Source organism: Notolepis coatsorum, assembly GCF_963971535.1.
Source record: "Notolepis coatsorum genome assembly, chromosome: 16".
In the NCBI taxonomy this organism is placed as follows: Eukaryota; Metazoa; Chordata; class Actinopteri; order Aulopiformes; family Paralepididae; genus Notolepis; species Notolepis coatsorum.
In genome coordinates this window covers 42247766-42260944 of record NC_140180.1, presented here as the reverse complement: position 1 = coordinate 42260944, position 13179 = coordinate 42247766, and the positions used below count along the sequence as shown (strand labels likewise).

The window sequence follows — 13179 nt, the reverse complement described above, 5'->3', positions numbered from 1 at the left end:
TTGAAGCAGTTTACTTACTGCAGTTACTCTCTTGCAGAGAGGCGCAGTAATCATTGGTATTTGTTTATATACAAAGCCCCTATTGGTAGCTACCACCTTAGATCACAGTGTTGCTGTAATTGAACTTTGGACCCCATCTGACTCACTCAAATTACTGGCTTGTGCTTAACCCCTTAAGCCTGACGGGCCCGGTACTGGAGCCAAGAATGTAGCCACGAGTAAAGACCCTAACCCAAGGCTGTACGTTAACTTTTTTTGCACATAGCACTGGTGCTACAGAGGTTGATAGTTTTGTATAAAACGTGTTATATTTGTAACAGTCACAAATTTTTTTCCTAGTGTTGTCAAAAATATCGATTTTTCTATACATATTTAAAACAGTTTCAATTAGGGCTGACCTTCGAAGCTTTTTTTGGCAATCGAAGCTTCGGAGCCGAGCTTCGATTTTAATTCGAAGCTTTAAAATTTTTTAAAAAATGTATTAATTATAATATATATATATATATATATATATTTTTTTTATCTTATGTTGTGGGACTTGTACAGCACTTTGGTAAACTTTGTTGTTTTTAAATGTGCTCTATAAATAAAGTGGATTGGATTAATTAATTAAGTAGCCCCTTTCGTGACTGTGACGCAGCCAACAAGGTTTCACTCGGCTGCGCTGCCTGGGTGCAGTGGGGCTGCTCTCACAGCCAACGACATGACATTACATAATTATGTTGCAACCTTCGTCTATCAAGCAAACAATTATATTATATTTAATTTATAATTATATCAGACAATGCACCTACAAAAGCAGATGATTACAATTTCATTCAAAGGATCCGAACCGATTGAAGTTTATGGATACCATGACTGTGGTAAGTTTTAATTTATGTTTTTAGATGGAAGGCTGTATTCCATCTGTCTAACGTTAGCGAATATTGTGAGATTGATGAATAGGACATAACGTTGCTGGACTATCGACCTAGTTAGCCCCTTTCATAACTGCGATGCACGGCTACAGGGTTTGGGCGAGTGAATCCACTCGTGGTATAACTAATTTATTGTGTAATGCTAGCCCCTTAAAACTTACCACAGTCATGGTATCCATAAACTTCAATCGGTTCGGATCCTTTGAATGAAATGAAAATGTAAACAAACACTGGCGTTAGCGTTAGAAAGTAGCACTGCGTTGCGTGAAATCACTGCGCCCCGACAGGAGTGGTTCGGCAAGAAATAGTTCAGAGTATATTTGCTTAGAAAACGTAAATGTCGAATTCAATTTATTTTTTATTTCTCCACGTGGTAAATACACAGGTCACAACATGGTTACAGGAACGTTTTGGAGTTGTATGTAGAGTGTATTTCGTGCCTGTAGGGGACTGTAGGGAACTTCAGGGTAAAAGTCTGACCCACTTCCAGTGATGAAGCTAAGCTACGCTAACGGTGCGGGCGTTCCCTAAGCCTAATGCATGCACAGAGACAAAAAAGGTATGCATCTTCTTCTCTAACTCCAGGGAAGATGTTAAATAAGCTAATTTCCCAAAATGTTGGAGTTTTCCTCTAAGTGAAGTTTGGTGAAAAAGCAAGTCATTGCACTATTAATCCCAATAGGGACATTCATCTTTGTTTGATCAAGAGTAACCTTTTATATATATATTATTATTATTATTATTATATATATTTTTTTTAACTGAAGATTGGTGAAAGTTAGGTATAATTCAATGACCGACGTTAAATGATTTATGTAGTATGGGTGATATATTGATCAGAGCAGTTTGTATCGAAAATGATAAAGAAAAACGCTGAAACTCACATCAGTCTCCTCGTAGCGTTGGGCGATGAGAGTGGAGCAAACAGATCCCAATTATGTGATGTTGATCGATGCGATCCATTTCCGGTGTATATTACTAATACACGTCCAAATCATGTTGATTATTGAGTTATGGCAACGATTAGTGATGCACGATATATCAGCCGCCGATATAATATCGGCCGATATGGCCGTTTTTTTACACATCGGTATCGGTCCGATATCAAGATAGGGCCGATATTAAAAAAAAAAAAAAAAAAAAAAAAAAAATTATCTTTTTTTTCTTCTTTTTACATGTTTTGGCCTTAAATAGTTTCAAAATATCAGTCATTTCTGAAAATAAGTTACAAAAGTAAAAAATTATGCGTTTTGGAAAATAGCTCTTTATTTGATTATCATAAAAACGTGTTTTCTATACAGAGATATCGACATCTGTAAATATCGGTATCGGCCAGAACAGCAATATTAATATCGGTTATCGGTATCGGCCACAATTTTCACATCGGTGCATCCAGGGTACAAATTAGTCACACGCCGACCGCCACAGGCTTGTAGATTTAATGTTTGGCCGTCATAAATTAAGGCCTGGGCGCCATCTGGCGGCCAACAAAATCCACTGCATGCGTCGGCTAGAGCTGCCGCGATCGCTGTTGCATCACGCTCACCGCAGAGTTAGGCTGAATACCGCGTCACCGCTGTTTTTTATCATAATAATAAAGTTGGCTTGCGGCTCTGCAGATATACCCTACTCGGTTCCAAGCGACCCTATTGGTCCAGCCTGGCTCTGCGGCTCTGCAGATACCCCCTACTCGACGCGTCACACTTTGTAGCCTCTGAACAGAACGCCGCGCCGCCATCTTTACTGCCTCGCTAAGGATGCATTTCATTCAGGATTTGTTTGCGACAGAACCAAGTGCAATAAACAAAAAAGAATGGATTCACTGTGTATTCTGCCTTATTTATTGATGAAACAACCGACATCAACCCAATTTACCACGAGCGGAGAGTTTAGTGTCACAACAAGATCGCTGATGTGTTAAGTTTGTTGTTGTTATTAGCCTAATACTACAGTCAGCCGATATAGAGAGGTAACGTTAAACCCGGGTTTGCTTGGTAGAATACACAATGAGAGGTAACGTTAGCGTTGGCAGAATAGACGCAACGAGAGTCTGGTTAATGTTGTTATTGATTGATTGATTGAAACTGTGTTAAACTCTGGCTTGCTGCAAGCCCTCGGACATCTATGCGCTGCACAGATGTCCGCCAGGGTGGCAGCCACACATAATAATAATAATAATAATAGATTGGATTTGTAATGCACTTTTTGTTCACTGGGATCCCAAAGTGCTACACTACATGGTTAAAACAGTTAAAAAATAGAAATAAAATGTGTGTCCCGACCCCACTTCTATGTTTCAATAAATTATTTGCATTTAAAACTATTAACACTGACTCATTCCTTCAGTTCACTCAAAATTATGCTAATATTCCTTATGTTGTTTATGATATTAATTGAAAATAGCATATGAGAGTATTATATGTAATAATAACACATGGCGATATACTAAAAAGCTATTTATAATTTTTGGCTAGTAAAAAATCTGCCCGGCTGGTACTTTTAAAAATCTACCAGCCAAATGGCTGGTGAGTCAAAAAGTTAAGTTTGTTCCCTGGGTGCATCACTAGCAACGATCTATATCCACGGTGTCTGTATTGAGCCCCGGGACGATAAACGAGTGGCCGGACTAAATTAGGGGACGGACCGAGCTCCAACGGGCACTTCCGTTTTGGCAACTCGCCGATCGGCCACCAGATGGTGGTATTGAAGCGTTGCAGAGTTGTGATGGCTCAGACAGCATCAGTCAAGACTCCGTGGGTGAAATATGAATACCATGACAAAAATATGAAATATTGATCTCAAACACGCCTTACGGTGTGATTGGCAGACAACGCATGGCGGAGAAACCCGCCTTAACACGTGATTGGCGGAGAATGGGTTAAAAGCTTTTCCCCGTGGTATCGAAAATGGTATTGAATATCGATACTTTTCAAGGTATCGTATCGAAGTTAGAAATTCCAGTATCGTGACAACACTAGTGCCTATTGTATTTGTGTTATTTAGTTGCAGTGCCATGTTTGGCTGTCATTTTCATGCTGACAAGTTGATGTCACACAGCCAGACACGTTACGTGTATGGACTCTACTAGGGGTGGGAATCACCAGTTTCATCACGATACGATATAGATTCTTTGGACAACGATACGATATTTGCCGATATCTGCCACGATACGATACAATGCAGGTGCCTGCAATCGATATGAGACGATATCATAAGACCATTTAACACAATCAGTAACATTTAGATAAACTCAAAAAAGGTAACGAAAATATAATTTGAAAAAGATTTATTTAGCTCTTCCAGACATTTAAATGAAAAACTATTTATTGTTTTTAATACAAATAGACCTCCTGTTCACTATAAAGTGCCACGTTTTGATATATTGAGCTTTAAACTTAAAGTAAATTCTTTTGGAACTCACAACACGCAACCTAAAACCCCTTCCTCTCCCAAACCGTTCCTGCAATTGTTTTATGTTGCATGATCATGAATACATTTATTATGTATTGTATTTTTTATGTTTAAATATCAACATTATCTGTCCACCCTCTCAGTACATTTACTATCAATATAATATACTCGTCTGACTTCATCTGATCTTTTCAAACGCACACACACAAAAAGAAGGGAGAATGCCTGCCCCTCCTTCCCAGTCCCCACTCTGCTGTTCTCTCTATGGCTCTGAACAGGGTTAGCTCGTTGTTAGCTTTACGCTAACGTAACGTTAATTCCGGTCTTTAACACGACGTGGTCATAAAGGAATGGCGAGGATTGCAAAGCATGTTAGATGCATTTGACCCGTTGCGGAATAAAACAGCAGGGATTTGTTTTGGGTGGCGAAATAGGCACACTAGCCTTGCTATGTTGCAATGTGCGTGTTCCAGACGCTACTGCTACTACTGAGACGAGTACTGTTGTGTGCTGTGGAGCCGAGTGGATACGACACCACGGGATTTTCAAAATAAGAGTATCGATATGAACCGAACGTTGCTAGCTGCCGGAGCCATAGTTATTATGGCTGGAGCTGCGCTTAGGCGGAAATGAGAGTTGCCACAGGATTTTCAAAATAAGAGTATCGATATGAACCGAATGCCTATCGCACCAGTGCTACTAAAGTAAATCCATTCATCGCACAGACCGATGTTGCTGTAGCACATGCGACATATATCTCGCACTGTACAGCCCTGCCTAACCCTATCAAAACAGCAGTCAAAGTGTATATTTTCAGCACTATGTTTGTTTACCAATGATTTTAAGTGTTATTAGTGAAATATGAGTTCATAAATATCTCGGCGCATCCCGACGGAAACCGGGTTAATTAGACGCGAGGAAATAACGCATTCATGTTTGTAGTGCTAAGAGAGAGGAGACCCAGGGCTTTCAATGGACATCGAATTTTCATAGAAATTACACTACCCAGCTCACACCAGCCAACAGTCAAAGCTGTTGAAAATATTATTTCCAAAAAATTCTGACGTTATTTTTGTGATTATATCTCACGGGTCAAACAAACCTGAACTTTATTGCCATAAAAAAAAATGTACCTTTCTGTGAACGTCTAGGAAAAAAAGTTAAAAACGTGTCTCAATCTGATGGAAAATGGCTGCCCTGTAACAGGCGCCTGGTGGTACTAAATACAGATTTATCTCTGCCATTGGAAAGAGGAGATTTGGCCTGATCAATTCTATGTATGACTTGGCCATAATAAGGTAATTTATAGGCCTGATATTCTATATTCATATTTAAAATTGCATGCGTCAGGATGGCAAAATGCAGTACTGCATCTACAAAAAAACTGTAAATCATCTGCCCTTTATTCATTTGCTTAACTTTTTTGTACACTCGATCTCAAGAATGAGCTCAGTTTTTTTCACATCTCGTCAATGTTAGCATGGTGTTGCATGTTGTTTGCATGTGCAAAGAAAATAATTAATAATAATTTATATTCTCCTTTGGTTCATTACAATTTACTCAAGCATAGTAAGAGATTACAAATACATTCCCTGGGGTCCATAGATGTCCCTAGATACCAGGAGCATGCAAATGGACCTTGTAGAAGTGGAGCAATCTTCCATTTACTTAGGTATGTACTTTTAGGCAAATTCTTGGAAGATATGGCTTGGGCTTAAGAGGTTATGGTTCCTCAAGATTGTTCCGAGCTTGGGAGGTCTGTCTTTTCTGTTGATGCTCCTGACTCACGGAACATCCTTCAACGCACTTTAAAGATCAATACTCTTCCAACTTATGCACAGTTCAGATTTTCTTATTTATATCTTATTTTTATCTTGTATTTGAGGTGACTTCTCCTGCTTTTAGGTGATTATTTTATAATTGATTATGTTTTAACCAATGTTTTACAGTTTTTTCTCTTTCTGGTCATTTCTTTTGGTAAGCTTGGCATCATTGTAAATAAGGGCCACCTTCAATGATAAAGTTGTAAATAAATTAATGAATATACTGCCATAAATGGCTCACTGGCAGTCATATGACAATCACCTGTTATTTACCTCATCCAAATCATCCAGCACATAATAAAATAATGTAAATGAACGTGGTCGGTTCAGACCTCTCACAAAGTGCCCCTCAATGTGAAACACAGGGCTGACATAAGCAAAACAGCTATGTTCCCCCCCCACACAGTCTGAAAGTGTACCTGTTCAACCATCATCTGCTGCCTCTGGCCCAACAGGTACTGCTTCTGCTGCTCCATCATCTGCTGCTGCTGTTGTTGATGCTGCTGCTGCTGTTTCAGCGCTGCTGCCACGGCCGCCTGGCTACTCAAGTACGCAGAGTTCCCGTGGTTCGGTGCCATGGCGTTGCTCCCCGCTTGGGTTGCCATGGCGTTGCCCGCCCCTGGACCGTGCGGCACGGCAGGGTAAGCGTTCTGCTCCTGATGGAAGCAGAAAAGGGGAAAACATTAAGAATATTGCTGTAGTGTGCACATTTCTCCACCAGGGGGGGTGGTATTATGAATTGGGTTGTGAATGTGGAAAGGCTTCAGGCCTAGCAGAAAAAGGTGGGGTGATTATTAGTTCAGAAATAACTTGTTGACAACTGGTCCTCAAAGCAATGGGAAATCACTAACGTTTAATGAAACTTGTGTTTAAGTGGCTCTATAAAAGATGTGATAAAGATGACCTACACTTTCAATTAGGCCAACTAGACCAAAGAGATGGAAATCAATCAAGTCATAGGTATCATGAGAACAAAGTGGTTGGAATGGGGGCGGGGAACAACAGCTCACAGACTTTGTAAAATAAAAAATATTTGTTTTAAAAAAAAAAAAGGCCTCTAAAATGTTTTCAACTGAATGGCCAAAACTGTTTAATGCAACTATTGAGCTGCGATGCCGCATGCGACACAGCGTTTTTCTCCAACACATGGCCCATTCAGTATTGGTATGGGGTGCCGGGTGCCAGCTGGGCCAGTTAAACCACCTCTCCATAGAGAGGTCTGGAAAGTTGGCCGGACTTAACAGGACTAGTCTGAGGCCTGGAGATCTGGCCCTGGGATATTTTGGGTTCGTCCACACACCACAGCGCAAAGCTGGGAGTCAGGGAGACAAGTGTCCCCTCTCGCGAGAGAGGGGGAAAAAAGTGAAGTGAGTTAGCAGCAGGAGCAGCTATATTTAAATAGGAGCATACAGGAGGGAGGGGGCTGCACTGAAAATACTCTGCCGAGGACAGGAGAGACAGAGAGAGAGAGACAGAGAGAGAGACAGAGAGCGCAAGGGGAAAAGAGAGGGGAAGGAGATGAGTGCATGAAAGGCTGCTTTGTCATAGCCCCTCCCCCCCCCCCCCCCCCCCCCCACAACCCCCAACCCCCTGTGTGAGCATGCACGCCAGCTCCTTAGCAACCAGCTGCTTGACCCAGACACACACACAAACTCATACACACACACATACACACATACACTCAGTGTTCCCTGGAAGCGTGGGGCCCGTGCCAGACATGTAGGGACAAAAAAGCTCTAAAAAGACAGTCGACTGGCACACAAGAAACAAAAGGCCTGGATACAGCAGCAACTAGTAGCCCCCTTGTGCTGGTTTAATTCATTCACCCAGAGTTGGATAAATAATTGCAAGTTGCACAGCATCACTTTTCCTAGCAGTCCTATGTCATACACGGCAAACAAATCAATTGCTGAAAATGTGACTGCTGCTGTGGGCCTTCTACTCGTATCAATAATGTATGTTTATTAATTACCCTAAAGACGAAAACAAGCTATTTGTGTTGATAACACCGCCTCTTCTTTCTTAATGGACAAAACAAACTAACATAAAACCGATGAAGGTTTTCTATTCAAACTGGAAATTCCAGCCAGACAACCCCATGGCTAGTTTTTAACAAGGCCTTATTGTTTACCATTGTTCATTAGGGTCACAACACTCCCATCATACACCATCGTCATAGTGTGTGTTTACGTGTGTGTGTGTGTGTGTGTGTGTGTGTGTGTGTGTGTGTGTGTGTGTGTGTGTGTGTGTGTGTGTGTGTGTGTGTGTGTGTGTGTGTGTACAACATGGCCTTGAAATGTGCTGCATGCATCATGATGAAAGCAGGCGATTTGTTGATGTCTGTGAAAAACACTGATTGGTTCTTTAAGGCCTTATTCAGTGACGCAATGCTGTCAAATGATACCGTTGGCAAACTCATGTAGTGAAGTAGCTTGTTCATTTAGACCTACTTGTGGACACTTTACTGCCTTTACGAGTCAAAATATGCATAGCATTATGCTAAGGCTGTGTTGTGTTCTAGGTATCTAGAAGAAGAAGTATCTAGAAGACCGCGATATAGAAAGACATACATAAATTACTAAATGTAAATGTAAGAAATTGCTAAACCTTGGCCTAATGTTTCCTCAGTCAAGACTCCTAACACCACAATCCACTCTCCTGTAAAGCAAGCAATCTAACCACTTCACCTACAGTGTGGTAAATAAACACATGCTAATAGGTTGGTAAACACACTAGATGTGTATTGTATTTACTTACTAGCCATGTTTTCAACCTTAGGGCCATAATCTAATTAGATAACGAATGTAAATTGGCCTATTGTGTCTAGGACCCATGTTCACGATTTAGTAATACATGAGATTCAAACTAATGGACAATTTACAAACAGAATATGGCTGTACAATCCTTGATGTTGAATGATATTTCACTTGAGTAGCCTATATTTTCACTTTTTAGCACAGAAATCGCCATATAAGTTAATGAACAATTAACCACTAATATTAGTTGTCCAATGTATCAATGAGGATGCTATTCTCTTACTTCCATTTTGGAAATGTAGTGCAAAGGTCAACCTTCTTTTAGATTTAGTAAATCTATTGATCTGTTCATATTAAGTTTATCTTTTTCCCTGTTTTCCAATTATTGATCAGTCAGAAAAAAGGCTCAATGCTGGTGGTTACTATGAGGCAGGTAATGATGGGAGGTTGATTGTTAATCTTAAAAGGAGTGAAATCATGCTGTAAAGCATGACTGAAACCTAGCAGTCTTACCTGTGCATGGGGCAGGTGAGGGCGGAAGCCAGCCTTTTGCTTCATCTGCTGCTGCCTCAGGAGTGACAGCAGGGCCACCTTGTTCTGATTATGGGAGTTAGGAGGCCCCCGAGGGCCCCCTGGGCCACCAGCCTCGAAGTGGGACAGGGGTTTGGTGTTGTTGTAGCTGAGCATGGACGATGGGGCCTGGCCCCCGGCCAAACCTGGGTGACTGAGAGGGGCTCCTGAAGCTGGGTGGCCAAGCATATTGGGGTGACCTCCAGGGCCTTGCATGTAAGCCCCAGTTCCTGCCTTGGGCGAGCCCTTGTTAGGCTGCCCTGGCATCATCAGTTGCTTGCCGTTGTTTGGGTTGAAGTCCTGGGGATAGAGCGAGGGGCTGCTAGGCTTATCCATGCCAAAGGCACCGCCTAGTGGGCTCTGGGAGGAGTTTGCTGTCTGGGGCCAGGATGGGGGGTGGGGGTGAGAGCTCTGGGGATGGAACTTGGCAGCTTGCTGCTGCTGCTGTTTTTGGGCTTGCTGTTTCTGTTGTTGCTGCTGGAGCTGGTTTTGCATCTGCTGGACCCTCTGCTGCTGGGCAGCCAGCTGCTGAAGCTGCTGGGCAGGGGACAGGTCTTTAGAGACTGGGGGTCCTGGTGGAAGCAGGTGGTTCGGGGGCTGGAGCTTCCTGGAGGGTGGAGGCTGTTGGGACTGCTGAGGTTGGGGCAGGGCTGGGGAGGAGGCGGTGGAGGTGGCAGCAGGAGAGTTGGTAGGGTGCACAGGAGGGCCAGATGAAGTGGGTCTGACATGGGGAGAGCCAGTGCGTGAGTCCTGTTCATAGACTGCCGAGGCAGGGGAGAACTCAGTCTTCACACTGGCTAGATCTGGAGGTAGGAGGCCTTGGGACGGCTGGCTAGATGGTACCTGGGTGCCTCCACCGCCTCCTCCAGAGGACCCCGCTCCCGGATGACCCCCGACACCACCGCCCGGGGTAGGCGCAAGTTCAGGCACGTCCTTACGGTCCTCAAAACCATCATTGAAGATGTCCTGGATATCCTCATAAGCCACAGAGCGGTTGAGCTCTTCCATCAGCTCCGTCCACTCCTGCTCGTTTAAGTTGAGGTCTGGAAAGAGGCTGTTGTTAGCGCCGCCTCCCGATGGCATCATGCAGGGCAGGATGTCATCCATCGGCTCCTGCTTCATCTCCTTCAACCGGAATTCCTCCTCTGTGGTGCTGCCGTCACCGGATTCCCTACCAGGACCGTGGGTTCCGTTAGACACCAACGAGTCACCAATGCTTCCGAGGCCTCCGATGCCGTGCTTGGTGTCCATGGGGGAGCGGGGCGGGATGCCGTTGGCCGTGCCGTTGTCCAGGCAGGTCTTCTTGGAGGGAGGGTAGCCATCGCCAAAGCCGTTTACCTGGTCTCTGCTCAGCGGGGAGCTGGCGCTCTCCAACTTCCTCTTGACTGTCTCCTGCAACTAAGGAAACAATGACAATCAATTCTCAAGTTATTTACAGACAGGTATAAGGAAGTGGGCATCCTGGTAGCTCAGTGGACTAAGGGTGGTGATGATGTTGTGACACAATTGGTACAAATGTGCTAAGAAGTCCGCTTGTCCACAGTAGCCCAAAAAAAGTTGTCCAGTGTATCTCCACCATAAAAAGGCGCACAGGATCTCTTTTATTTTTATTTTTATAAATAAAAACACAAATCAGGCTGAGTTTTAATAACAGAATCAAAGCACAGAAGAATGATTTTACAATATGTAAAATCACCAATACTGCCTGATCTAACCGCCTGAAAATATTTTCATACATTTACATAACAAAAATATAAATGATCAAACTTCATTAATCATTCATTAGTTAGCATGTGTGTTGTACCATGTTAGCTTACTTTTAGGTATACAACTCAAGTGCAATCTTAAACTTATCAATTAATCCCCCCCCCCCCTTTTACTATGGTTAGGCTATATTGCATCGTACTATGCTGTATATTGGTCAATGCATTTTTCACTATGGTAACATTGCATCATATTATACTGTGTGTAGTCCCATTATGCAGCATAGTTTGCGCATGTGTTTCCTCCATTAGTATGAGAGTTGTTGTATATCCCTGCAGTGTTCAAATTCTGGTATCAGGTCATGTGTTCCTTTATTAATCCCCTTGGGGAAATTCAATATTACATAGTTTACTTTGTGTATCTATATATACATTAATAAAAGCAAATAAAAGTGATTGATTTTGACATTTACTACCCTTTTCCACCTAGAGATTGGAAGACTGTAGGCTTAACTGTCTAGGGGTTTTATTAATTCATTCAACTGGCACAACCCTGAAAGGGCCGTTATTCCTAGCTTAACTTACTTTAGCTTCTCATCACTGACTTGGTCTCATGCCACAGCTTTATACCATACTTCCTAAATATTTTCCATTGTAAAATTCTGTACTTTTCCAGATAATTCTTAGACAGATTCTATTTTGCCTGCAGATGTAATGCTTGTTGATACACATCCTTGATAATAGGCTAGTAATATAATATGTATTTACTTCCTGCATGCTTGCCAAGCAAAAACGACTCTCCTGTGGAGAAAGTCTCATCGTGGAAATGTTTGTGAACCTCAGATTTAAAGAAGAACTAGAGATTGACTAAATAATTTCAAATTTCCCCTACATTTCAAACCTTTGTAGGAATCCTGTTTTAAGTGTGGTAGAGTCAGCACAGCCAAACACATGCACACAGTACATGTAGCTTAAATACTGAATCAAAAGAGTTCTCTGGGCAAAATTTGTGAGCGCTTTGTGCTGTAGCCTTAAAATAGAAATTTGGTCAAGGAAGGCTTACATAACTCGGAAAAACCCATCCCTCACAAGCAATCAGATTTTAGTCAACTCCTTGGGCTAGATTTCAGCTCCCATGTTGAAATATTGTGATGTTAGCAGCCCTTCAACAGATTTTAAAAGGCTTACCAGTGTCTGCCAAGTGCCAACCCTAAGCAGTAAACTAGAAGCAACTCTCCTTTAGATGTGAAGTAGGCTTAACTCATGTTATGTCCTAAACCAGAAGAGGTTGGTGGGCCTTCAGCCTTGAATTAAATAATAAAAGGTGGAATCTCTAGGCCAACCTTCCTCTGGACTCACGCAAATGGAATGTGAAGCTCTTTCAAAATGTTATGAAATATGCTTTCTGGCTAAAGGTGTTCATGTTTTAGGTGTGCCCAAAAAGATAGATTTGGTGGATGGGCCTAAATAGATATATTATATATAAAGACATATTTGGTAGATGGGCCTAAATAAAGCACGGGCAGGAGGCCATGGATATTAAAAAATTCTTTAAACACTATTGGCAATGTATTAAGAAAGGCTCAACAACATATTAGGTATTTTCAATTCTTAAAATGTCTTACAATAAGTAGGCCCCAAGTTGTGTCAAAATAAACATCATATTAAATCTACATAGACGGCAGAAGAGCAGCATCTGCACCTTATGTGACACTGTGAATATATTTTTCAGCTAGTTAGATAGTAAATTATATTGACCTATTTGTTTACACTGCTTGTGTTGTTTTTACTACCTGTACCCCCCCCCCCTTCCCCCATGCTGCTATGATGCCTGAATTTCCCCAAGGGGATCAATAAAGGAATATCTTATCTTATATGCCCCCAAATTGGGTGGCCCTTGAAACATGTTCTGGCCCCCATCAACAAGCAGGCCTGGGTTTCCATTAAACAGATTAGGTATCAGAAATATGGTTGAGACTTCTACTGAGTTTGTCAGTGG

The 13179-nt window shown here is 42.2% G+C and overlaps 1 protein-coding gene across 2 annotated transcripts in view; it reads right to left on the bottom strand.

The window, feature by feature from the left end:
* The window catches only part of maml1 (mastermind-like transcriptional coactivator 1), a 38671-nt gene that overhangs the window by 10145 nt on the left and 15347 nt on the right, over nucleotides 1-13179 (bottom strand). The window contains exons 2-4 of one of the 2 annotated variants that reach the window (XM_084332378.1): nucleotides 9421-10875; nucleotides 6571-6807; nucleotides 1079-1117 (exon numbers count right to left, since the gene is read on the bottom strand). In XM_084332378.1, coding sequence (XP_084188504.1) covers nucleotides 1079-1117; nucleotides 6571-6807; nucleotides 9421-10875 — 1731 coding nt within the window. The remainder of the gene's footprint in view (nucleotides 1-1078; nucleotides 1118-6570; nucleotides 6808-9420; nucleotides 10876-13179) is intronic. The other variant, XM_084332379.1, reaches the window with a different exon arrangement.